The 21918-nt window shown below is 58.1% G+C and overlaps 8 protein-coding genes across 8 annotated transcripts; 5 read left to right on the top strand and 3 right to left on the bottom strand.

Moving 5' to 3' along the window:
• Positions 1-74: 74 nt before the first annotated feature.
• BDZ90DRAFT_233954 (acetyl-CoA synthetase-like protein) lies at positions 75-12410 on the bottom strand. The gene has a single exon (XM_025506834.1). It carries the CDS (start codon positions 12387-12389, stop codon positions 138-140), a length of 12252 nt encoding a protein of 4083 aa, XP_025360118.1. The 5' UTR covers positions 12390-12410; the 3' UTR covers positions 75-137.
• A 547-nt stretch (positions 12411-12957) lies between these two features.
• Positions 12958-13863, top strand: BDZ90DRAFT_67084 (hypothetical protein). The gene is made up of 3 exons (XM_025509766.1): positions 12958-13183; positions 13246-13460; positions 13534-13863. Exons 1-3 carry the CDS (start codon positions 13065-13067, stop codon positions 13572-13574), a joined length of 375 nt encoding a protein of 124 aa, XP_025360119.1. The 5' UTR covers positions 12958-13064; the 3' UTR covers positions 13575-13863.
• On the bottom strand, positions 13617-14445 carry BDZ90DRAFT_233956 (ubiquitin-conjugating enzyme E2S). Its single transcript, XM_025506835.1, has 2 exons — positions 14197-14445; positions 13617-14124 (listed from the first exon to the last, which is right to left on the bottom strand). The coding sequence occupies exons 1-2, from the start codon at positions 14426-14428 to the stop codon at positions 13697-13699; spliced, it is 660 nt and encodes a 219-aa protein (XP_025360120.1). The 5' UTR covers positions 14429-14445; the 3' UTR covers positions 13617-13696.
• A 125-nt stretch (positions 14446-14570) lies between these two features.
• On the top strand, positions 14571-15756 carry BDZ90DRAFT_67107 (hypothetical protein). Its single transcript, XM_025509767.1, has one exon. The coding sequence runs from the start codon at positions 14609-14611 to the stop codon at positions 15608-15610; it is 1002 nt and encodes a 333-aa protein (XP_025360121.1). The 5' UTR covers positions 14571-14608; the 3' UTR covers positions 15611-15756.
• Positions 15757-16596: 840 nt separating this feature from the next.
• BDZ90DRAFT_262158 (hypothetical protein) lies at positions 16597-17139 on the top strand (the record flags this gene model as incomplete). The annotated part of the gene is made up of 3 exons (XM_025508451.1): positions 16597-16700; positions 16769-16968; positions 17039-17139. The coding sequence occupies 3 exons, from the start codon at positions 16597-16599 to the stop codon at positions 17137-17139; spliced, it is 405 nt and encodes a 134-aa protein (XP_025360122.1).
• A 107-nt stretch (positions 17140-17246) lies between these two features.
• Positions 17247-17724, bottom strand: BDZ90DRAFT_262159 (hypothetical protein; the record flags this gene model as incomplete). The annotated part of the gene is made up of 3 exons (XM_025508452.1): positions 17247-17266; positions 17325-17533; positions 17597-17724. 3 exons carry the CDS (start codon positions 17722-17724, stop codon positions 17247-17249), a joined length of 357 nt encoding a protein of 118 aa, XP_025360123.1.
• Positions 17725-18339: 615 nt separating this feature from the next.
• On the top strand, positions 18340-18832 carry BDZ90DRAFT_262160 (hypothetical protein; the record flags this gene model as incomplete). Its single annotated transcript, XM_025508453.1, has 3 exons — positions 18340-18464; positions 18530-18735; positions 18810-18832. 3 exons carry the CDS (start codon positions 18340-18342, stop codon positions 18830-18832), a joined length of 354 nt encoding a protein of 117 aa, XP_025360124.1.
• A 1027-nt stretch (positions 18833-19859) lies between these two features.
• Positions 19860-21157, top strand: BDZ90DRAFT_262161 (hypothetical protein; the record flags this gene model as incomplete). Its single annotated transcript, XM_025508454.1, has 3 exons — positions 19860-20038; positions 20878-21077; positions 21138-21157. The coding sequence occupies 3 exons, from the start codon at positions 19860-19862 to the stop codon at positions 21155-21157; spliced, it is 399 nt and encodes a 132-aa protein (XP_025360125.1).
• Positions 21158-21918: the final 761 nt, after the last annotated feature.

Genomic DNA, 21918 nt, shown 5'->3' on the forward strand with positions numbered 1-21918 from the left:
ACACGCCAAAGATAAATGTGCGCGTCGAAATGATGCTCAGACCGGCGCGCTCGGGAACAAGCCAGCTACGCCTGCGAGAGATTCGTGACTTTGCTATTCATTGAAAGCTCCGGAATACATAGTTGCTGAACACTGCATCACCTTGCACGCCCATTTGACGACCCATCTTTCAAGCAGCTGTCCACCCGCTCCACGATACGCGCAACCATGCTACGAAGCTCGTCCTCACCCATGACCCTCGCGTCGCACCGAACGCCGAAGTCGACGGTCATCTGACCATCCTTGCCGTTGCTGACCACAACATCTACATCGAGCGTTCTCCGGCCAGTCGCCTCGCGCATCAGAGCGCCTGCTCCACCCAAGTTGCCAAACTCGTCGATGGGCGTCGCGAAGTTTTGCTTCTCGGATGGCGCAAACTCCACGGCGTCGCCCAGCGTGATTGCTTGCCAGCTATGAGCGGAAAGAAGGGACTCCGATGGCCGCATGATGACGTTCAAGTAGGTGTCGAACAGGGCCTCGCCACCTCCTCGTGCCCAATTGCAGACTGAGCCAAGATTGCTCTGCTCCCAGCGCATCCGCTCCAGCAACTGCGTGCGAAGGAGCTCGGCCATATGGCTGAGCCCTGCCTCTGCTGGCGTTTGCATGGGCAAGACATTCATCGTTGGCGCAGCGAGTTGCTCCGCATCGATGTCACCGCCGTCAGCTGCTGCCCAGCTTGTTGCGCGTCCGGCTTGGTAGAGACCGAAGATGGGCCGATCGACATTGGTGAGGGCTCGCAGCTCGGCGCAGAAAGAAGCCATGAGGAGGTGCTGGACCCGATGTTGCATGTGGCGAAACGAGAGAGTCATTGCTCTCGGGATGAAGAAGGCGACGTCCGTGCTGTCGCACGCCACATTCCGCCGTCTGCGTGCATCGGACAGCATCGTAGGCTGCACGTTGGTGAGCTGCCCCTTCCAGAAAGCCGCCTCCTCCTCTGCACCTCCTTCGTTCGACTTGACGCGCCTCACGAAGCCAGCCCAATCATTCGCGCCCAGCTCTGCCGCTCCCTCCGCGTAGAGTATCTGCAAGTCTCGCACGAGCATGTCGAGGGACGAGGCATCATAAAGGGCGTGCGGGAGGTCAAGGATCAGCAGCGACTGCGTCGCGTTGGAGAAGACCTCAATTTGGGTCAATCCGCGGGAGAAGGAGCGCTCCGACCGCGTATGAGCGAGTTGCTGGAGACGGCCTCTCACAGCGGTGTCGAGGTCGCTGTCCCTCTCCACGGCAGGATGGACGGCGAGGTGGGGCTTCTCCTGAAGCACGATCTGGTACAGACTGCCCTGCTCCGCGACAAAGGTAGTACGAAGGATGGCGTGGTGGGCACAGAGCTGGGCCCAGGCCGTCTCCAGCTTGTCGGCCTCGAGGGCTGGCTCTGCCTTCCAGACGAAAGAATAGAAGCCGCCCATGCGTTTGCCGCTGTTGAGCCAGCTAGCGAAATGGAAGGACTGGCCGGCGAGAGCGGGCAGAACAGCCTCAACGTGGTCGCTGCACAGGCTCAGTCGCTCAAGCAGCCGGTGCCTGACCTCTTCGCCTACAAGGGGAGCGGAGAACGATGGCATCGCCTCCTCTTTCTTCGTCATGCGCGCCTCGACCAGCCTCCCAATCCCCCGGATCGACATCCCATGCACCACATCAGCGACAGCCACCTTCATCTTGCCTTCTCTCTTCGCCAGGTTCGCGAGGCGGATCGCACTGATTGAGTCGAAGCCAAGAGAGGCAAGCGACGTGGTTGGAAGGACATGCCCCGATTTGGCTTGCGATATCGAAAGGACGTGCTTGAGAAGTTCCGATTCAAGAGGCGACCAACCCTGATCATCGCAGCCATCGGCAAGAGGGTGCGCGTGGATTCCATTCTGCTTGCTGGGCGGGAGAGAGGGATGCGAGGCGGGGAGAGCATCTGCTGGGCGCTCCAGATGCGTCAGAGAGTCGACAAAGACGTCCTCAAACCGTGTGAGTAGCACCTGAACCTTCCCCGAGGTGTAATACTGGGGGTCAGCGGTGACGTGAACGTCGAAATGATCGAGGCCTTGGCGAACCTCGATGTTGAAAGGATACTGCACGCCGCCTGCTACTTGACCTCCTGCTGACGAGGGTGGCAATGCAAGCTGCACTTTCTTCCACTCGTGACCATACGCCTCTGCTACCTGGTAATCGACGAGTACGTCAAAGGGTGCAGCGAGCAGGCCGAGCTCTCGCAGGATGTCTCGGAGAGCTGCGTTGGAATGGACGCGAGCCTCGTCTGCTTTGCGCTGGACTGTAGCAAGCAATTGCCCCATAGTCGACTCGCTGCGATTCCACTGAATTCGTACGGGTACTGTGTTGAAGGCAGGGCCGAACACTATGTCACCGCCGGGGAAAGCGTCGCGCAGGCTGACGATCTGACCGAGTACGATGTCGCGCGAGTGCATCGCGCTGGCCATGACTTTAGCGATTGACGCGAGAGCTACGGTGCGAAGTGAGACGGCTGCTGCGCGGGCCAACTTTCTCGCCTCCGACATTGGTATAGAGAGGCGTCGAGTTACCTCTAGAGGAGTGATACCTTGAGCACTGTCTTTGATCGGTTGACTCGGCTGACATTCGAAGTCTCGCAGACTAGTAACCCAGTATCGGACGTCTTCGTCTCGCGGCAGAAGGTGAGGCAGCAGCTGGGTGAATTGCGGCCGTCGCTCCAGGCGCAGCGTTTGAAGCGCACTGTCCAGGTCAGCGAAAAGCTGAGGAAGCGTATTGCCGTCGTACAGAGCGTGGTGTATTGACAAAGCGACACAAAGTCCCCTGTTGGCGCCGTGAATGACGGTGAGTTGCAGCGGTGGCTCGTTGGCGAGTACGTCGTCCACAATAAAAGGGCACGGTCGCTGGACCAGCTGTTGCCAAGCAGTCTCGATCGACTCTGCCTTCTCTGAGAGGAGCGATGCAGACGTGGCAGCTCGTCGATGTACGGCTTGAACCCATCCTTGTCCTGATCGGCGTCGATGGAAAGTCGTCCTGAGGATTTCGGCGCTGGTGACGACCTTGGTCCACGCCGCAGCCAAAGCTTCTTCTGTCACGCCTTTGTCGAGGCGCAGCAAGTGGTGATGCCAATACAGCCTCCCGCCCTCAATGATGCTCTGCTCGATCATGCTTTCCTGCAGTGGCGTGCATGGAAGGACGGTCGTCACTTCGTCTTCGTTGGAGAGTCGGATAGCCACAATGTCGACCTCCTCTCGGGCCCCAGCTGCTAACTCTTCGGGGCGCGAATCCTTTCTCGATGTCGTGTTGAGGTATTCGGCGAGCCCCGCAATGTTGGACGAGCGCAGAATGTCCCTCACGGCTATGGCTCCCAGCCCTGCGTTTTTGATGCGGCGAGCGAAGCGAATGGCAGACAGACTGTCCAGACCAATGCTGTAGAAGGAGGCGGTACGGCGAATGTCGCCCTCTGACATGCCGCTGAGGTCTGACAAGATGTGACAAAGCTGCTGCTCCTGCGGTGACCACTCCTCAGCGTCGTTCTCGGCAGGTTCGTGCGAGGGGCTCAGCTGCAGCACCTCGACGTCGAGAGCGAGGAATGCCTTCTCCAAAGCCCGGATATCGACCTTGATGTTAGGCGTCAGGGGCAAACCTCGCCGGGCTATGAGGATGTGACTGGGCACCATGTACGAGGGCAGCCGCCTGCGAACTTCGGCCGTAATGGAGTCGAGAGCCCATTGAGCGGCCGGATCCCTGCGTGTCTCGACGCTGCCGCCGGTAGCAGACTTCTCGCTCTCACTTGCCTCGGCGAGGGCAACCCATGTCACGAGCTGCTTCGCGGGCATGGATGGATGCTGGACGAATAAAGTTGCCGCGTCCGCTACAGCAGCTTGCGCACGGAAGGCATGGCTGACCTCGTCCAGCTCGAGGCGTTGACCGCGCAACTTGACCTGACCTCGACTGACGCGGCCCAACACCTCCACGGTCCCATCAAAGAGGATGCGCCCTCGATCACCAGTCCGATAGACGCGTTCGCCGCTCGGCATCGTGACGAATGCCTCGTGAGTGAGGTCTGGTCTCCCCATGTAGCCCTCGGCGACTTGTGGTCCACCGACGGCAAGCTCACCGACGCATCCCTTGTACGCGATGTCCGTTGAGCCAGGATTCAAGACATAGATAGAGCTCGTGGGGTAGGCTTGGCCGACGATGGAGCGTTTGAACCCAGGCTTGACGAAGCCAAGCGTGTTACCAATCGTCGCCTCTGTCGGTCCCCACGCGTTGATGAGGCCGTATGGTGCCCACTCTGCTATCACACGCTCGTCGATGGCGTCGCCTCCGGACATGAGCCACTGCAGGCGTGGTACGGCGGTAGGACGAATTGTGGGAGCCAGGGAGGCGGGCAGATCTGCCATGGTCAGCTGCAGCTTGTTGAAGGTGTCTTCGAGATCTTCCAACAGGACGTCCTTTGGCGCACTTGCGACGGTGAAGCCGAATGCGAGAGGCATGCAAATTTCGATCAGGGAGACATCGAAAGAGGGCGATGCAAGTTGGAGCATGCGAGAGGAGTGATTGTGCGGAAGGATGGACTGCCAGGACAGGAGAGCTGCAGAGAGAGCTCGATGGCTGACAGGAACAGCTTTGGGGGCTCCAGTGCTGCCGGAGGTGAAGAGGATGTACGCCACTGATGAAAGGGGAGCGAGGGCTGGCGAGAATGCCGTCGAGGACGATCGTCCGTCGATCATGAGAACGTCGTCGGAAAGTTGTTCAGCATCGCCGCGTGTCGTACCATCTGTGACGATGAAATTGGTCTGCGCGATGTCGAGCATGTAGCGCAGTCGTTCGCGAGGAAGAGCTGAATCGAGAGGCATGTACGCCTTGCCAGCCTTCCAGACTGCAATAATCGATGCGTAGAAGAGGAGAGAGCGCTGCGTGTAGACGGCAACGGTGGGCGAGCGATGGGATACGAGCTCTGCCGCGATGCTGTCGCTCAAGCGGTCTAGCTCAAAATAGGTGAGGTGCTGGTATGGTGCGTCGAGGCCTTCGGCTGCGAAGTCAATCGCCCTGGCATCTGGACGTTGCTCGAGTTGTCTCCAGAATTGCCGGATGAAATGCGCGTCCAGCTCGTCGTCATGGATCGTCTGCTTTTCTTCGATGACGGAAAGCAGTGAAATTTGTGATACTTCGGCCACCTGCCCGCCCTTGGCGTACGCGAGCAGCTCCGCATCGAGCTGCTGCAGGATGAGCTTTGCCTGCTCTCTTGGTATGTGATTCGGATCAAAAACAATGCGCAATGCAATCGAGTTGTCGTGTATCGGCTGAACCTCAAAGGCCACCGGGTATTCGGTATCCATGCTTGCGTTTACAGGTCTAAGAACGTCGTGTGTTTGCGGCGGAGCAGTCTGCGGAAGGAATGAAAAGAGGGTATTGAAAAGTTGCTGATCTTGAAGGAGAAGCCATTGGTTGAGTTGCGCCAGGGGCGTATGCTGGTGAGCGTAACTGCTCAAAATGCTTTGGTGGACCGCTCGAGTGTGAGTGTTGGGGTCCCCGCTGCCGGCAAGGTGATCTGTACGGAAAGGGATTGTGGAGAGCAGAGGACCCTGAATCTTATCGGCACCTTCAAGAGGGAGTGTACGACCGCCCAGAACAAGGCCGAAGATGGAATCGGCCTCGCCCGTGAGCTGGGAGTAGAGAGAAGAGAAAGCCGCAATGACGAGGGCCTGAGGAGTTACTCTGAGCCCTTGTGCGCTTTTCGAAAGCTCACTGAACGACAGCGACGACGCAGTCTCCTCCTCGCATCGTTGCCTCTGCGTGGCTTCCGTTGTTGCGAACTCGGACAAATTCGGCAAAGGCGTCAAGCTGAAATCTCCGAGCCTCTCCAACCAGAATGCCTTGGAGCCCTCCCCCGTACCGATCTGTGCGATCAGGTTTGCAGCCTGCCCAAAAGCGGGACGCTGTGGCTGAGGTTGCTCGCCGAGCCAGCCGAGCTCAACATCTTGCTGAAAGAGGTCAATGGTAGTACCATCGAAGAGAGCGTGATGCGCAAGGATGGTGAGCCAGTTGGCATCAAGGGAGAAGCGGACCGGCGGGCGCGTCGCAATGCTGTTGAGCAGCTCCTCTGACGCCGCGTCCATATCGAGGTCGCTCATCCATTCGACATCGACTGTTGAGGATACGAACTGGCAGAAATGACCGTCAAGCTCGACGAAGGCTGTCCTCCAGATTGAGTTCTTTTCCACAACTGCAGTGACTGTAGCCTTGAGGCGCTCGAGGTCAGCTCCCGGTGAGACGCCGAACGAGATCCGCGAGACGTAGAGTGCGTCTTTGCTGGCGAGCGATTGGAGAAGCAGCGACTCCTGCAGAGGCGTACATGGAAAGACCTCGCCGTCTTGATCTTGTAAGAGGCCCGCATCTCGTGCCTTGGCAGTCAGCGCGCTTGATAGAGAGTCGTGCATCTCTGCTTCCCCGTTTCTGCTGGCCTTCACAACATGAGTAGCGACGTCCTCGAGCAAAGAGTTCGCCATCAGGTCGGCCACGGAAAGCTCATAGCCCTCGCGGCGCAGCCGGCTTACGAAGGTGATGGCTGATAGGCTGTCCAAGCCGAGCGCGAACAGGTCGTCGAACGGCGCAACCATGCGATCGCCAGCAAGGTGGAGAGTGCTGCGCAGAGTGGTAACGAGCAGCGCCTCGATGTCGGTGAGAGCTCGGCGGTCTCCATTGGGTGCTGCCGACGACGTCAGCTGGGCCACCTGATTGCTGAGACGGCTCCTCCATGCCTCGTGCACCGCCTTGACGTCGACTTTGCCCGAAATTGAAGCTAGAGGGAGGTGCGAGAGAGGCACAATGATGCTCGGGACCATGTGCGCCGGTAAGATTTCGCGCAATTTGCGCCAAGTCTGCTGCGTCGTAGCAAGCATAGCCGCATCAAGCTCAACATGCGCGCCTGAAGGCGAGGTCGAGCGTCTTGCCATAAAGGAGACAATTTTCTCCTCATCCACGATAGAGACCGCGTTGACGCCTTCTTCGCCGGCGGCTTTGAGGACCGCCGCATCAACCTCGTGCAGCTCGAGCCTGGCTCCTCGGATCTTGACCTGGGATCCATCGATACGCCCAAGGTACATGGCTTCGTCATCGACAGTGAGGCGCGCCAGGTCTCCTGTACGGTATGCTGGTTGCCCACCCCATGTAGTGAAGGCTGCAGATGCCTCTTGCCCCAGGTAGCCAGCACCGACTTGAGGACCGAGGATGCAAAGCTCACCGGGCTCACCGCGCAGCGTAGGTACGAGGGAATTGCTGCCTGGCTTAGTGATCAAGTATCGCGTTCCGTGAAAAGGGCGACCAATGTTGCTCGCCGAGGATTCAGGCCGGACACGAGCCATCGAGGACCCAATCGTCGCCTCAGTAGGCCCGTACGCGTTCAGCAAAGGCACCCTCGAGCCGGCCCACAAATCAATGACGTCCTGGCTGATCTTCTCTCCACCGACGATGAGAGCTCGAAGGGCAGGCAAATCCTGAGGAGCGACGCGCTTCCCCTGACTGAAGAAAAGGGACGGCACGACGGCTGCATGCGTGACCCTCATCCGTGCCATAGCTCGCCCGATATCCTGAAGAATCTCGGCGCGAGGAGCCGTCACAATTGTGCCTCCTACGCGCAGCGTGAGGAACACCTCGAGAAGAGCGACGTCGAACGCCTCAGCTGATCGGGCAAGAAAGCGTACGCCTGAGTCTAATGAGCTGGGTGCTTCGTGCTCGAAGACAAGGCGAAAGGCTTCGACGGCGACGGCGAGATTGCGACGCGTGAGGCGGCAGCCCTTTGGCTTGCCCGTGCTGCCAGAGGTGTAAAGGATGTAAGAGAGGTCGTCTGGTGAGACACACGGGGGCTGATAGCTGGATGACGGGGGGAGACGGCGAGTGAAGGGATCGTCGTCACAGACGAAGACCTCAGGGCCAGAGGGAAAACGATGGGCGAAGAGTGTTTCGGTGATCACGCCGGCTGCAGCGCTGTCTTTGACCAGCAGTTGCTGGCGCTGCTCCGGTAGGTTCTCGTCAATGGGTAGGTATGCCATGCCGCTCAGCTGCGTGGCCAGTAGGGCGACGTAGGAATATGGGCAGCGGCGAAGGCAGACTGCCACAACCGAGCGCGACGGAAGAGCGGTGCTGAGGAGAGAGGCGAGGCGGCGGGCGTCCTCGTAGAGTTGACCGTACGAGACAACGCCTGGAGCTGTTGCATCGCCGAGCCCGTGCCAAAACTCGAGAGCAGGGGCATTGCCATGAGAAGCAGCTCCTTTAGCCAGCCACACCTCTACGCTCGCCTCTTGGTCGGCTGCTGCAACCGCTTTGTGGTGGCGATCTTGCGTGACTGAAAGTAGCCGCTGCTCCACTGAGCCCGTCATCCACCTTTTCACCTCGTCATCTAGGCGCTCAGTGAAGGCCTGAAGCGCCGCATCATACTGACTCAGCAGAGTCTCTGCGTGCCTGCCGTCCATCAGGTCGCTTCTCCAGTACAGGCCCAGCTCGAGGTTCCCCTCTGCATCGAGTAGAATCTCGATCGCTAGGGGATGCTCAACCGAAAGCTCCAAGTCGCGCACATGTTTCAGCGTCGTCGTTTTCTTGGGCGACGGGCCTCCCTCGAAGACGAAGATGGACTGAAAGAGGCTCGCCGACGGCGAGAGCTCGAGGTGCTGTCTGACCCAGCTGAGCGAGACGTGTTGATACGCCAGCGTCTTGCGATGGAAGCCGTCGAGCTGATCCACCATCTTTCGCTTCGTGTTCTTCGGGTCCACGTGGATGGGCACGGGGACCGTAGCGTGTAGTGGGCCCCAGACATCGTCAAGTGCAGGCCCAACCGTACGGCCCGAGACGGAGTCGCCGAGCATGATCCATTCTGTCTCGAGGTATGAGGAGAGGATGAGAGCCCAGGCACACTGCGCTAGCGGACGAGCAGATGTGCCCAGTGATTGGGCGACGCTCGAGAGGGTGGCCCATGTGACGCTTGCTGTGCGGGAGACGCGGCCGAAGGTGGGCGCTGCACTTGAAGAGGGTATCATAGAGCCTAGACGTGGGAAGTGGACGTCGTGGTTGTGAGGAAAGGGGGAGAGGGCGTCCTGCCACAGAGCCTTGCGAGACGCGCTCTCCGATCCATCGAGAGGGATAATGTAGGGGAGTGCGGATCGAATATCCAGCAATGAGGCTGCACCAGAGATGTTCGGATTGGTCAAGGCCTCGGTCAGACGTTCTGACAATAGCTCTAGGGTCCTTGCATCGTAGAGAGCGTGGTGCAGTCGAAGCAGAAAGAAGGTCTTGCTCGGCATTTGCGCGACGACAATTGCGACAGGGGCAACGCCGCTGACCGGATCGTGGCCCGTGATGCGCTTGCTTTCCTTTACCAGCTGTTCCAGAACGTCCTCGTTTTCACCCAGGCTGAAAAGGGATACGAGATTGGGCCGTGCACGCAGTAGGACCTGAAGGAAAGGGGAGTCGATGCTGTCGTGGCCTTGCTCGGCGGAGCTGCCGCTGAGCGAGCCAGCCTGAGCAAAGGCAACTCGGAGCGCCGAGACATTCTCGATTGCGATGTGCACTCTCTCTACCATGTCCTCGCCAGACATCCCGTTGGCTTCGACCTCGAAGAGACGGTTGAGCCAATATGCTCGATGCCGTGAGTCACGAAGCGTCTCTGCTAGCATTCCCTGCTGGAGCGGCGTTGTCGGAAGGACCGCTTCGATGTCGCCGCTGCTAAGGCGAAGATGGTGCGCCACGCTTTTGCAATGTTTCTCATCAAAGTCCCGCAGACATCGCTGTCCTTTCCCTTTTCGATCTCTTGCTCCACCTGCTGACATCGCGCCATTGCTCTCCCCTCGTATTCTGCGGGAAAGCTTACGCAGGCTGTCGTGCTCAATGATATCAACGACGGAGACGGCAATTCCAGCTTCGTTGTTCAGATGGCGAGCGAGGACCATTGCCTTGATAGAATCGAGACCCAAGCTAGGAAAGGGCGTGGTGGAGCCGACGTCTTCTGTGCGGAGAGAGCAGAGTTGCGCGACGAGGTGAAGGAGCTGCGAGTCGACCTCCTCGGAGTCTTCATCGTCGCCGTCATCAGTACTTGAATCCGCAGCGATGCTGTGCTCCCAATCCTTGACGTCCAGCCTGCTGAGCGCCTGTTTCAGTGCTACACGATCAATTTTCGCGCTCGAGGTGCGCGGGAAGCGAGCGACAATGACAAAGAGGGAGGGGACCATGTAGCTGGGTAGAGAGCGTTGCGCTGACGCTCGGAGCTCCCTTGCAACACGAGCGGCGTCTTGGTCTACCCTGAGGACGTCTTGACTGTCGCTTTCGCCCGCATGCGGCACAACAGAGAAGTTGATGATGCGCAGCTGCTCGTCTTCCCTGCCACCAAGGGCAAGCGCAAGCGTCTCCGAGTCTTTGACCTCTGCGTGCGAATTGCGCACAATTGCGCTGATCTCCAATGTCTCGATCCTGATGCCGTTGATCTTGATCTGGTCGTCCTCCCTCCCCAAGTACTCAAAGGAACCATCAGCCAATTGGCGAACCAGGTCGCCTGTCATGTAGACTCGGCCCAGCTGCGGGTGCTCACGAAACTTGTCGCGGGTCTTGTCGTCGTCCCCAATGTAGCCGCGTGCGCATTGGTAGCCACCGAGCGCGAGCTGACCGACTGCTCCTTTGAGTACGATGCAGCCCCGCGAGTCGAGGGCGTGGCACGAGACTGTTGGAAGGGCAACGCCGATGTTCGGCGCCTTAAACACGTCGCCTGAAGGGACACGTCGCTGCATTGCGATGAGGGTAGCCTCTGCAGGCCCGTAGAGGTTGAGCAGCGTGCAATCGTCGCTCCACAGATCCGCGACTACCTGCGTCAACTTCTCGCCGCCATTGATGACGACGCGTAGCGAAGGAATCGATGAGCGCGGTGTCATGGCCATGACTGCTGGCGTGAGGAGGGAGTGCGTGACCTTCATTGCATTTGCTGCGCCGATGAGGTCGCTGAGGAGGATTTCGCGTGGGCAAGCGCAGAGCGTACCGCCGAGACCCCAAGTGTAATAACAGTCGAGAATCGAGAGGTCAAAGACGTACGCTGAGAATTGCAGGTATCGCAGAGAGGTGGCGTCGGATGGGTGAGGAATTGCACTTTGCAGGGCGCGAAGCGCTTGTACGGCGGCACGGTGCTCGATGCCCACTGCTTTGGGGAGCCCGGTGGTGCCTGAGGTCCAGATCTTGTAGGCGAGCGACGAGGACTTTGTCGTGCCCGGAGTGAGGCTGGTGGGACCTGCCCAGTCCACGTCTTCGATGCTGATGAGGGCAACGCCAGCGGGCAGCTGAGATGATGCGTCTTGCCGCGTTCCAATGACGACTGCAGCGCTTGACTTGGCGAGCAAGGCCGTCTTTCTCTCTTCTGGCCAGCCGCGATCGATTGGACACCATGCTGTGCCAGCGTACAGGCAGGCGAGCTGAGCAACATACGAGCCTGGACTTTTGTCGAGGCAGAGCGCTACGATGGGTTCCTCAGAGGATTCTGGGAGGCGTTGCTGAATCTCCTTGGCCAGACGGCTTGCTCTACGGTCGAGCTCAGCATAGGTCCAAAGGGTGTTGCGACCTTGCCCAGCCCCTTGTTGAAGATCGGTGCGAAAGTCGAGTGCGATGGATTGGGGAGACTCGCGCACTCGTCGTTGCAGCTGATGGTGGAAGAGCTCCGCATCCAGAGGGGCATCGTCTGCGAGGCTGATCGGTTGCGGCATTGAATTGTCGCCGGCTAGGAGCTCTGACGTGAAACGCTGTGGACTGAGCGCTGGTAGGTGACGTTGTGTACAGAAAGAGGCGAAGAGAGTGCAATATTGCTGAAGGAGGAGTGTGGCTGAAGAGCTGCTATGTATGCGGCCTTGGCTGCGGAGGACGCAGTGGAGTGGTTGGGTCGGACTCGAATTGATGCTAAGCGTCATTTCGTGCCCTTGGAGCGGGGCGTCTTCAAGCCAGGACAGGTATGTAGCACGAAGTAGCCCGTCTACTTCACAGCTTGCCTCGAGCTGACCAGCCACGATGCCGCAAAGTTCGGAGACAGATATCTCCTCGCTGGGAGAACCAGGCAGCCGCACCGTTCGTCCTGATCTCGCTGCGAAAATGATGCCATGGCTGTCGGTGCTCTCCTGCGGAATGTAGTGGTAGAGCAACACCGCCCAGACGGCAGTTGCGACAGTACCTGATGGCCAGCTATGCTTGATCTCTAGCCCCTCGACCTGGCTTGGCGAGACAGCATCGGTGCTAAGCGTCACCTCGACGGGAGCATCGCGGGAGGGAGCATTCGTTCGGAGACCAGAAACGTCAGGAAAGGGAGTGTGGGTTTGTGACGATGATGCTGATGGTTGGTCGTCGTCATTGACGCCATTACTGGCCGAGGCCCTCATGGAAAGAACGAGGAGTGAAGGAGAGGAAGTGAAAATGATGGGAAGCAAGCAACAACCCTCCCGCTCAAGCCAATTATTAAGCCCGACGTCTCGACGCCAACGACGCCCAACTTCTTCCCCTTCCGCTCTGTCGGTTCTGCCAGCCACGTGGACCGAGAGCGGAGAGCTCGCCTTGCGGTTGGTAGCGACCCCTCGTCACTTTGCGCTCGCGTTTACGGGAATGAATGAGTGCGTGCCCTTTCCGGAGCCACTGGATGTCGCCATTGGTGCAACACGTGCTAGGAGGGTCATATGCGCTGATAAGGTCAAAGCTGACGACCCTCTCTATGGGACCACCTCGCTGCCGCGACACAACGAGGGAGAAGGGCAGAAGGGGGCGACTGAGAGCAGATACGGATCAGCGCGGCAGCGGGTGCAAACCCGTCTCTGATACCATTTTACTGCTCGGCGACCCTTCGTGACCCCACCGTGAGAGAGCGCGTGCGCCGTTGCTATTGCCCCCCGAACTGAGTGTACCCATGGGCTGCGTCTAGCAATGTCGAGTAAGGTGGTCTGTCAGCTAGACGGAGTGTGGGCGAAGGGCGTGGTTTGCGAGCCCCCACGAGTCTCGAGTCATAAGGGGACTGCTTCTTAGTCCCTACATACGTCTGCTGCAACACCATCACAGCCTCTACCATGCTCGCCCAGAAATGCGCCATTTTCCTCCCTGTCGCTGCACTTGCTGTAATCTGGACACCTGTCTGGTCCGCTGTGACGGGATCTGTCGGCTACTGCTCGCCCACGGTGGGAGATCGGTGAGTGGTATTCTGTGCAAAATCAGCATGCTCTTACGCTGACCGACCGCTTCGGTACCTAGCAACTGTACCGAGGCCACCGACGCGCATGACCTCATCGGCTATCCTAAAGGGGGAAAGGTCAACACAGGACAGACATGCTACGCCTTTCGTCCGAAAGTCTTGGTGTCGAAGATCTGCGAGAATGAGGGGTGCATTGGAAAGGGCAAGTGTGCCGACATCAATTCAGGCGATGGGTCTTGCATCTACTTTACTAATCCAGCCGATGCGCCTATCAGTGAGTCGACACAAAGGGCATCCCTGCACTGCGGCATGACTGACGACCTGCCTCTCCTTTGGCACGTCAACAGAGTGCCTCGTCACGGCCTCAGGCCAGATTGACCTAGAGTAACCGTCGCGACGAACGCGACGCGGTTCAAACGTCCAAAAGCAACCGGTGAAGAACAACATGGTATCATTGTCGACTACATACGTCTTGATGTCTTTCCCTACTCTGAGATATGGTATATTCAACTACAATCTCTTGACTCCCCGCTTGACACCAGTCGCGCTTTTCTTGACTGCGGTCGTCTTACTGACAGGAGCTGATGGCGGAGGCGCAGCGGTATTGAGGCTGCTCTGTCCAAGAGGGAGTACAGCTGCTGCTACCTCTACACCTGATGCTGATGCTGGTGCTGATGGCTCCTCTGACGCGAATAGTTCTGCAATTCTGGGATTGGCAGCGTGCACGCTTGTCCACAGAGTGGCCGTCGAGGCATAGTCATCGTATGCTTCTTGAAGGAGTCGCCCCGCTTCAGGATTGAGTGCTGAGTCTGGGTTGGGTGAAATGAGGAGGCACTTGACTGTGGTCAGGATGTGCGCGATGCCGTAGTGCGGCTGCCAGTCCTTCTTGAGGGTTGAGACGCAGATCTCGCCGGAGGAGGAGACGTTTGGGTGGAAGACTGCGCGGCGAGAGGATAGGAGGGATGGTCAGCTGCGATCATCCACTTGTACTGATGTTCCCCCGCGCTCACTCTTTGTTGGCATGCGACATTGCGGCGGCACAGCTGGGAATTCGCTGGTGAAAGCAAAAGTGACGAGGAAGAAGCCTCCCTCGAAGGGCGTACCAGGCGGACCCTGCACCCAGCCCTTGATTGCGAGAATATCCGCTTCATCGACTTCGATGCGGACGCAGTCTGGGGGGTTTGATTGGATCTGTCGGATCTCCTTGACTAAGCGACGAGTGGTCTGAGGAGGGAGGCTCATGTTGTTGTTGGTGTTGGTGTGGAGAGAAGTCAAGCTGTGCATTCGCTCGCGTCGAGCCTCAACCAACACTCAGAGTTGGACGGGCGGAGAGCGAAATCTCAAACGACGGAGACGAGACGCGGGTGGAGCGAGTCGCGACTCCACTTGATCACTCTTTCCATCCCTTCAAAGAAAGCCACGATGGCGTCTGGCAGCGCATCCACAGCTGTTGCGCCAGCGAAAAGTGCAGACGACCTTCTCGCCCAATACCGCGCCGAGTCAACGCCAGCACCGAATGCTCCCTTCGTCTGGAAGCCATCCTCACCCGGCAACGCCGATGGCTTGAGCGACTTTCTCGAAGCCCATCTGCCTTCGACGACCACTTCACGCGGCGGCAGCAGACACATCTGGGTCACTATTCCATACAAGCGTCAGTCATCGTCTCGCTCAGACAATGATATGAAGTTCGCCCTCGCTCAAGCACACCACGCCTTCGCGGAGCTGAGCACTTCTTGCCAGGCGATCGAGGACAACGACAAGATTCCTCAACGCCAGAACAGAAAGCAGGGAATGAGCAAAGGTCAGAGGAAGAAGGTCCTCATCGACGACTTTGGCGCTTCGTTGCCGCGCTGGGCGGATGAGGGTGGGTTACTCACGGGCAAGTGGCTGATGTTCAAGGATGACAAGTGGGTCGACTACGGGTTTCGTACATTGGCCTACTCCATCATCGATGGGCCCCTTTCGCAGTGCAAGAGCGCCAATGTCCACACCGTCAAAGTAGACTGCGCGGATCATCGCAAGAATGGCGAGCAACTGATCAGCCTCTTCTATGAGGATGTATGGGACGAGGCGGCATCGACGGAGATTGCGAGGATCATGTTGCGCCATCACTGCCAGTACTCGCGAGCGGCCAAGACAGACCTTCATTCCGCGCTCGGGATCAATAGCAAGGTGAAAGGCGTGGCTATCAGTGGGGATTCGACTCGTCTTGCTGATCTTTCTCCTCTTTGCGCCCATAGCACTGGACCAACCTCCCCTCCTCGATCCATCGCTTCGACTCGCTCATTCCTCGCGAAACGCAGGAAGAGCTCAAGGAGCAGTACCGCGTCGAAAAGGCGCAGCGGGACAAGGAGAAGAAGAAAAGGGGAGAGAAGTCCAGTCACAGCCCGGAAGCGAGTAGATCGGCAGGTGGAAAGAAGGTGACAGCAAAGGGTGCACCCATGCAGGCGGCTGACTTCTGGCAAGAGACCGATGATGACGGCGACGAGGAGGAGGGGATGATGGGGGATGATCTGAGCTCCAGACAACAGCCAGCGAAGCCTACGACGCTGGCTCCGTCTGCGCCTGCGACGGACCAGCCTGAGGCAGCGATGCGATCCCACGCCATTACGCCCGCCGCACCGAAAAGCGCTGTAGCCGGCGAAGTAGACGACAGCGAGACGGAGGACGAGGAGGAAGAGATGGTCAAGAGCGCTCCTCTTCGAGCTCCGAGCCATCAAGCGTCTGTCTCGTCCACCTCCACCGCCGTTCCAGCCTCAATTGCAGCCACAGCTTCGACATCAACTACTGCCCCCGCCTCGAGAGCAGATCCAGTTCCACCGCCCAACGTGATCCCTGCAAAGCGGTCGTCCACCGGCGCTACTATGTCCACGCCCGCCGTAGGATCCGCAGTCGTTGCCGTGCCTGCGTCCTCCTCAACTCCTATCCCTGCGCCTGTCCGACCTACCTCTGCCGCCGACATGGCCAAGGCCAAGCAAGCGCGGAGAGGCGGCAAAGGCGCCTTCTGATTCGCATGCGCCTGTCAAGACGGTCTCAGGGCCTGACTGCCCTTTCCATATCCGGCTTTGCCCATCATCAAGGCTCCTACGCCTCTCTTGTATCACTAGCCACAACAGCGAGCTCGGCTCCGCATTCTTCGCTCATTGTCGTCACCTCAACCTTCAGTTGATATCCACATTCAACGTTGGACCCCTGCCAGACAATCGGTCTTCTTCCTCCCGGCCTTGCCCTGCTGTCCGCATGAGCGGCGGGTGGACTCATCGTACGTGGCTCAAGTGATGGGCCACAGGGCAGGCCGAGGGCGGCAATGCAGCGCACGTCCGTCGGTCAAGTCATTTCGACGTTTGCCATTTCTCAAGCAGTACTTGCGCTCCATGCTGCCACGCTAAGATCTCCCTTCTCACATGATCATGCTCGTCGCCGTCTTCATCGCCGTTGCGCTCACGCTTGCTCCTCAGTCCTCAGCTGGGGGCAACAGGTTTGTTGGCGTTGGCTACACGAACCCAACCGATCAGTGAGTCCACTCCGCCTACGTCCCGCGCATCGCCTGCATCTCATCGAGCTCAACCCGCCGACTCCAAGACGCTGCTTGAGCGAAGAGGAGACTGTCAACGCCATTGGCCCCGCTTCGGGCCAGGTGGTAATGCAAGGTTATGTCTACTCCTTCTGGACCAACGTGCCCATCTCTCACATCTGTGAAGATACAGCGTGCTCCAAGTGCGATGACGCCGACCTTGACGTTGGAGATTGCTTTTGGTTCAAGACGCCCGGCCTTCCCATCAGTTAGTAGTTGCGCGAGTGATGGCCGGCAGGTTTCTGCGACTGACATCATCGCTCCTGTATGGCTCGCAGAGTGCATCGTAACATCTGATTCCGAGGAGGAGAGCTGGCTACTGGACAGGGCAGAGAGCAGTGACCCGGTGAGCCGGGGACCGGCGATGCTGAGGCTGTAGGTCTCCTGTAATGGCATCTCGAGTCTGTGGCACTCAATCACACAGCAATTGGCAGATCTGTCATTGTCCGCACGTTCTCGAATTACAAACAGTCCTGCTCGCTTCACTCACGCCATCACGACGCACTCTGCGTAGGTGCCGTATGGTGCGTCAGCAGCGAAGCGCAACACTCGCTGCGAACTCACGAATGTTGGCATCAGCGCGGTCAGAGAAGCGAAGGCACGAACCACGCCCCAAATTGGTTTTCTTGCAGCGTCCTTTGCAGAGCTTATCCTCGCAGACTTTTGCCATCCGGTATTGGGGCTTGAATGCGAAGCAGTCACGATCAGTGCGTACGGCTCCAGGAGCCCGGTAGCCGAAGACAGGCATAGCTTCAGTCGCATTGATACAGGTGCTGGCGGGCGTGAGGGGCGCGGTCAGCATGCCTTGTAGCCCCGGAGCTACAGATGAAACTCACGTATCGCCTTTCGTGGGAGAGCAAGTCCCTACCTCTCCATAGGTGAGAGTGGACGATGCTGGCAGCCAAGTGATGGCTAGGAGGACAATGGCAATTGAAAGGATGAAGGCGATCCTTGAGAAGAACATCATGGCAGACTCAGCGTGAATGAAAGAAGTACGGAAGGTAGTATGCTGACTGGGCGCTGCACCGGCTTATCTCGATGTTGTATAGCCAATTTACTCCTGAGGCGACCTTCAGAGCGAGACAAACCTCTCACGCTCGGAGGTTTGGCCGACCATCAACAGCTCGTTGCTCTTGCCCGCGCGTGCAAATAGCTAAGGGAGGAGTAGGCTGCGCGTGATGGCACTGCGGTAAGAAGCGTCCATGGCCGACTTTGATTCGGCGTTTTTGTGGGTCGCGGGCTCGGGAGCTGGCACCGCGACAGTATGTACTTTCGCTGAAAGCCGGCCCGGCTGGCTCTGATCTTGCGCTTTACCTCAGCTCCCTGATATGCATCCGCCAGCCGTGATGGCAATGCGGGCCAGTGAGGAAAGGATTTGACGCACGCCGGCGCGGCAATAAAGGTGAAGCCCTCGCTCCGTGATGCGGCGTGGTATCTGCCGCCTCGTAATGCCAGGTGCGCAGCGGGCCGTCGTGCCGTCGAATTACGCACAAAGGGCTTTGAGAGCCTTCTGGAGATGTACTCCGACCATCTTACATCTTGTCGTTCGATTTATCACTTCGCTTTGCCAACTTTCGAAATGCTCGCCAAGAACCTTCACCGCGTCCTCCTCGCCGCAGCCGTTATCCTCACCACGGCGTGGGCCCCCTCTGCGTCTGCTCAGACCTTCAACATCGGTTTTTGTAGCAGCCAGCCCAACGATTAGTGAGCCACCATTTCAGCCGACAATCTGATTTACTGCTGATGTCGCCTTTCGCCCGCAACACCAGCTCTTGCAAGGCTGCATGCAACGCTACGGTGGTCGTCGGTAATAAAGGAGCTGCTGCCAACACTAAATTGCCATGCCTCAACTTCTTGATTCAGCGGCCCATCACCAAAATCTGTGAGGACCCAGGCTGCGTTGGGAAATGCGCCGACATCACCGCAGCCCCTGGGCAGTGCGTCCACTTCAAGTATCCCCTGAATCATGACATCAGTGGGTTGCAATGCAGGAATTCCTTGCCAGCGTAGGTAGTAGCTGACGCCCATACTTTCGTTCAAACTTGGCAGAGTGTGTTTTCACGGCAGCGTAAGCAACGTCGCATCGCCAGAAGGTCCGGGTCAAAGCTGCTCGCCGCGTGTGACACTGCCTGCTTGTCTTGCTTCCAATCAAGCGGCGCCGTATGCGTGATTGGTACCATTTCGCGCTCGTCGTGTAGGACATTGTCATTCTGTGCGAGCTGTGTACCAAATCTCATCGGCTTGTCATATCTTTCAAGAGGCGTGGCTGATGATAGCGACCGTCGGCTGAGCTTTCGGCAATTTTCGATGCACGGGCCGCCGCCGCACAAATGAGATGCCGCAGGTTCTCGCCTGCACGCGTGTGGCTCGAAAGTGCCTCGGTCAGGTGGGCCGATTGAGCGGGCCGTCCAACCATTGCTTTGAACATTTCCGATGCCACCTCACAATCTCAGTCTCGCCATCGTTTCATGGCCGTGCACGTCATCACCTTTGGGCATGCGGTCACAGCAGCTGCCGTCATCCGTCCCGCCTGTACCGTACTGCGGCTGCCCCGGCACTCCTTGCCAGACTGTATGCGGTCAAACGTTGCAGCGCAGTCATACGCAAGCGTTGTGGCCAGAGCTCAAAACGTCTGTCTGCCTTCTGTCCTCGCGATATGTCGTCGATCCGGAAGTTCTTTCCCCACTAGGCGCAAAAGGACTCTGCCGACGCCAATGTCCGGTCTACGGTCCGCTTTGTCGTGACGTGATCGTGGGCGCTTCATCTCGAGACGTACAAATAGGGGAAATCTGGGCAGAGGGTCGGCCGGGTCGATCTGAGCAGCTCGATGTCTCCATCTTTTCTTCTTGCGCCTGAACATCGCATCTTGACCATGCTTGCTAACAACTTCCATCGCACCATCTTTGCCCTATCCCTTGCTCTTGCCGTGAGCTGGACACACACTTGTTCTGCTCAGACCTATCATATTGGAGACTGCTCGTCGACAAACGCTGATGTGTTAGTACGTTCTCGCTTTCAGATACTGGCTTCCTGCGAGGCAAATGTGCTGAACAAGCGCGTCGCCTCACCGTGAATAGTACCTGTAAGCATGCCACCACCATGGTCGTAGGCATCAAGAACGGGTCCACCAACACCGACACAGATTGCAAGGAGTTTCGGACGAAGTTTCCCATCAAGGCCCTTTGCCTGGAAATAGGCTGCAGCAAGTGCACCAGCTTTGACCGTGGGGCTGGAGAGTGCGTCTACTTCACCAATCCGTTGCTTGCCCAGATCAGTACGTACGTGATGAAGTCATTCGCTGGTGAGATGGTCACTGACAGGTGGACCCTCTACATTTGCCCTCAGAGTGTGTCATTATGGCGTAGAAAGCAAGGGCACAAGGAAGCGTGGGTGACGCAGTCGAAGATGACTACACTCTGACCTTTGTAGTCGACACGGCCTTTAACACTTGACCCGGTCTTAACACATCTCTGCTCATCGCTCGCCTGCTAGAGTCATGCCTTTGCCACAGAAAGAAGCCATCTTCACCATCCTCTGCTTTCATTGCGCGAGGCTCGCTGCAGCCAGTATTCTCGACTTGCTCTGACTTGGTCAAAGTGACTCCTGCGTATGCCTGTGATCACGATGAAGCCTCGAATGTGTTTCGGTGCCAAAGTGGGCGCCTGAAACTTGACGGCATTGAAGTGCCTCTTCTGTGTGTGCTGCCTGGGATTTGGTTGTGCTACAGCACAGTCGACGCCTTCCCACGTAACACAGCACAGCCGCAATCCTCCCACGATGCACTTGCTGTACCCGGTGAGATTGCTCCTTATGAGCGGCATTGCGGTGCCGGAGAGCTGGGGCGAACGTATCGTCGTATTGACATCGGTCTGTTGGCGCCTGTCCTCTCACCCCTTTCCCTCCATCGCCACCATGTTGTTCTTCAGCCGTGCCTGCCACCACACGGCCGCTTTGGCGGTTGCCCTTTTGCTGTCCACTGTTACCTGCCTTCCCTTTGACCCACCGCTGATCACCTATCTCGGATCGTGTTCACCCCGTCCTGGCGACAAGTGAGAAAGCAGACAGGCAAGGGCGAGAAGACGCTGAACCTCCGCCTACATCACTCCTTACCCGCAAGCGCCTGCCTCGCGAGCGACGCCAAGCCCATCGACGGCCCCAGTGAGGGAGCCAGCCCAATCTATCTCCCGTGCTACAACTTCCACACCAACGTCTTCATCTCCAAGATTTGCCAAGATCATGCTTGCCAGATATGCGCCAACGCCAGCCACGGTAAAGGCAACTGTCTCCGCTTCACGTGGCCCGTGGACGCGACCATCGGTGGGTTTGGGCGAGGTGACATCTATGTTCTGGCACGACTGACCATTCACGCTCCCTCAGGCTGTGTCATTGCGGCCTGAGCCATTGAGGGGGTACTGGAGTATACGGGCAAGGGGGGCTTTCACGGATCAGCGAGAAAGAGGCGACATGAGAGCTCTGATCAACAGACGAGGTGGCATGGCAAGCAATGTGCTTAGTGCGGTCATGGACAGACAGGCGACGCCCAGCCCAGCTGCGGTCAGGCACCGTTGACCATCGAGCTCTCACTGCGAGTCTACAGTATCATTGCGATTGCGCATGACCTGACCAAAGCCAGTGTGACAGCTAAAGTAGCCGCGGACATGCGTAGAAAGGTGTGAAGAACACATCAGGCAGATTGATGTGGGCGGTGTGCGATGATGAAAAGCGACTGTTCAGCCTTTCTGAGCGTGATGCTCGACGAATGTGCCATTGGCGAAGAATCTTGCCTCTTGTTCCGGGATGCCATGTGCAAGCAACGCCACATACCTTACTTCCATCCATCTCGGAATTATCGCCGCTTGCGAAGTGGCTATAGAGGGCACGAGGCAGTCGTCAGCAATTTATTGGCCCCTGCGGCCGACCCTCATGCCCACCGGAGTTTCGACAATTGCCCTGCGCCGCCGAATGTCGTGCTTCACACTTGAGGTACTGTAGAGCTTCGTGCGGACAAGGAGATCATCATCAATCAATTGTGACCTCCCGAAAATCCCTTAGCCCTCCCTCAAGTATAATCCACTACTATGATGCTCCTGAAACCGTTTATCAAGCTCGCTGCTCTCGCTGCGGTGCTCTGCTGCGGTGTCAGGGGAGACGAGGCAGA

Source organism: Jaminaea rosea (assembly GCF_003144245.1).
Source record: "Jaminaea rosea strain MCA 5214 unplaced genomic scaffold BDZ90scaffold_14, whole genome shotgun sequence".
Taxonomy (NCBI): Eukaryota; Fungi; Basidiomycota; class Exobasidiomycetes; order Microstromatales; genus Jaminaea; species Jaminaea rosea.

What these genes read in the sequence shown, in the direction of transcription:
- BDZ90DRAFT_233954 (XM_025506834.1), bottom strand. Translation starts at nt 12,389, where the DNA reads ATGAGGGCCTCGGCCAGTAATGGCGTCAATGACGACGACCAACCATCA.
- BDZ90DRAFT_67084 (XM_025509766.1), top strand. Translation starts at nt 13,065, where the DNA reads ATGCTCGCCCAGAAATGCGCCATTTTCCTCCCTGTCGCTGCACTTGCT. An exon ending in TCGCCCACGGTGGGAGATCG is followed by an intron (nt 13,184 to 13,245) that starts GTGAGTGGTATT and finishes TTCGGTACCTAG; the next exon opens with CAACTGTACCGAGGCCACCG. An exon ending in TCCAGCCGATGCGCCTATCA is followed by an intron (nt 13,461 to 13,533) that starts GTGAGTCGACAC and finishes GCACGTCAACAG; the next exon opens with AGTGCCTCGTCACGGCCTCA.
- BDZ90DRAFT_233956 (XM_025506835.1), bottom strand. Translation starts at nt 14,428, where the DNA reads ATGAGCCTCCCTCCTCAGACCACTCGTCGCTTAGTCAAGGAGATCCGA. An exon ending in ATGTCGCATGCCAACAAAGA is followed by an intron (nt 14,125 to 14,196) that starts GTGAGCGCGGGG and finishes CTCGCCGCGCAG; the next exon opens with TCTTCCACCCAAACGTCTCC.
- BDZ90DRAFT_67107 (XM_025509767.1), top strand. Translation starts at nt 14,609, where the DNA reads ATGGCGTCTGGCAGCGCATCCACAGCTGTTGCGCCAGCGAAAAGTGCA.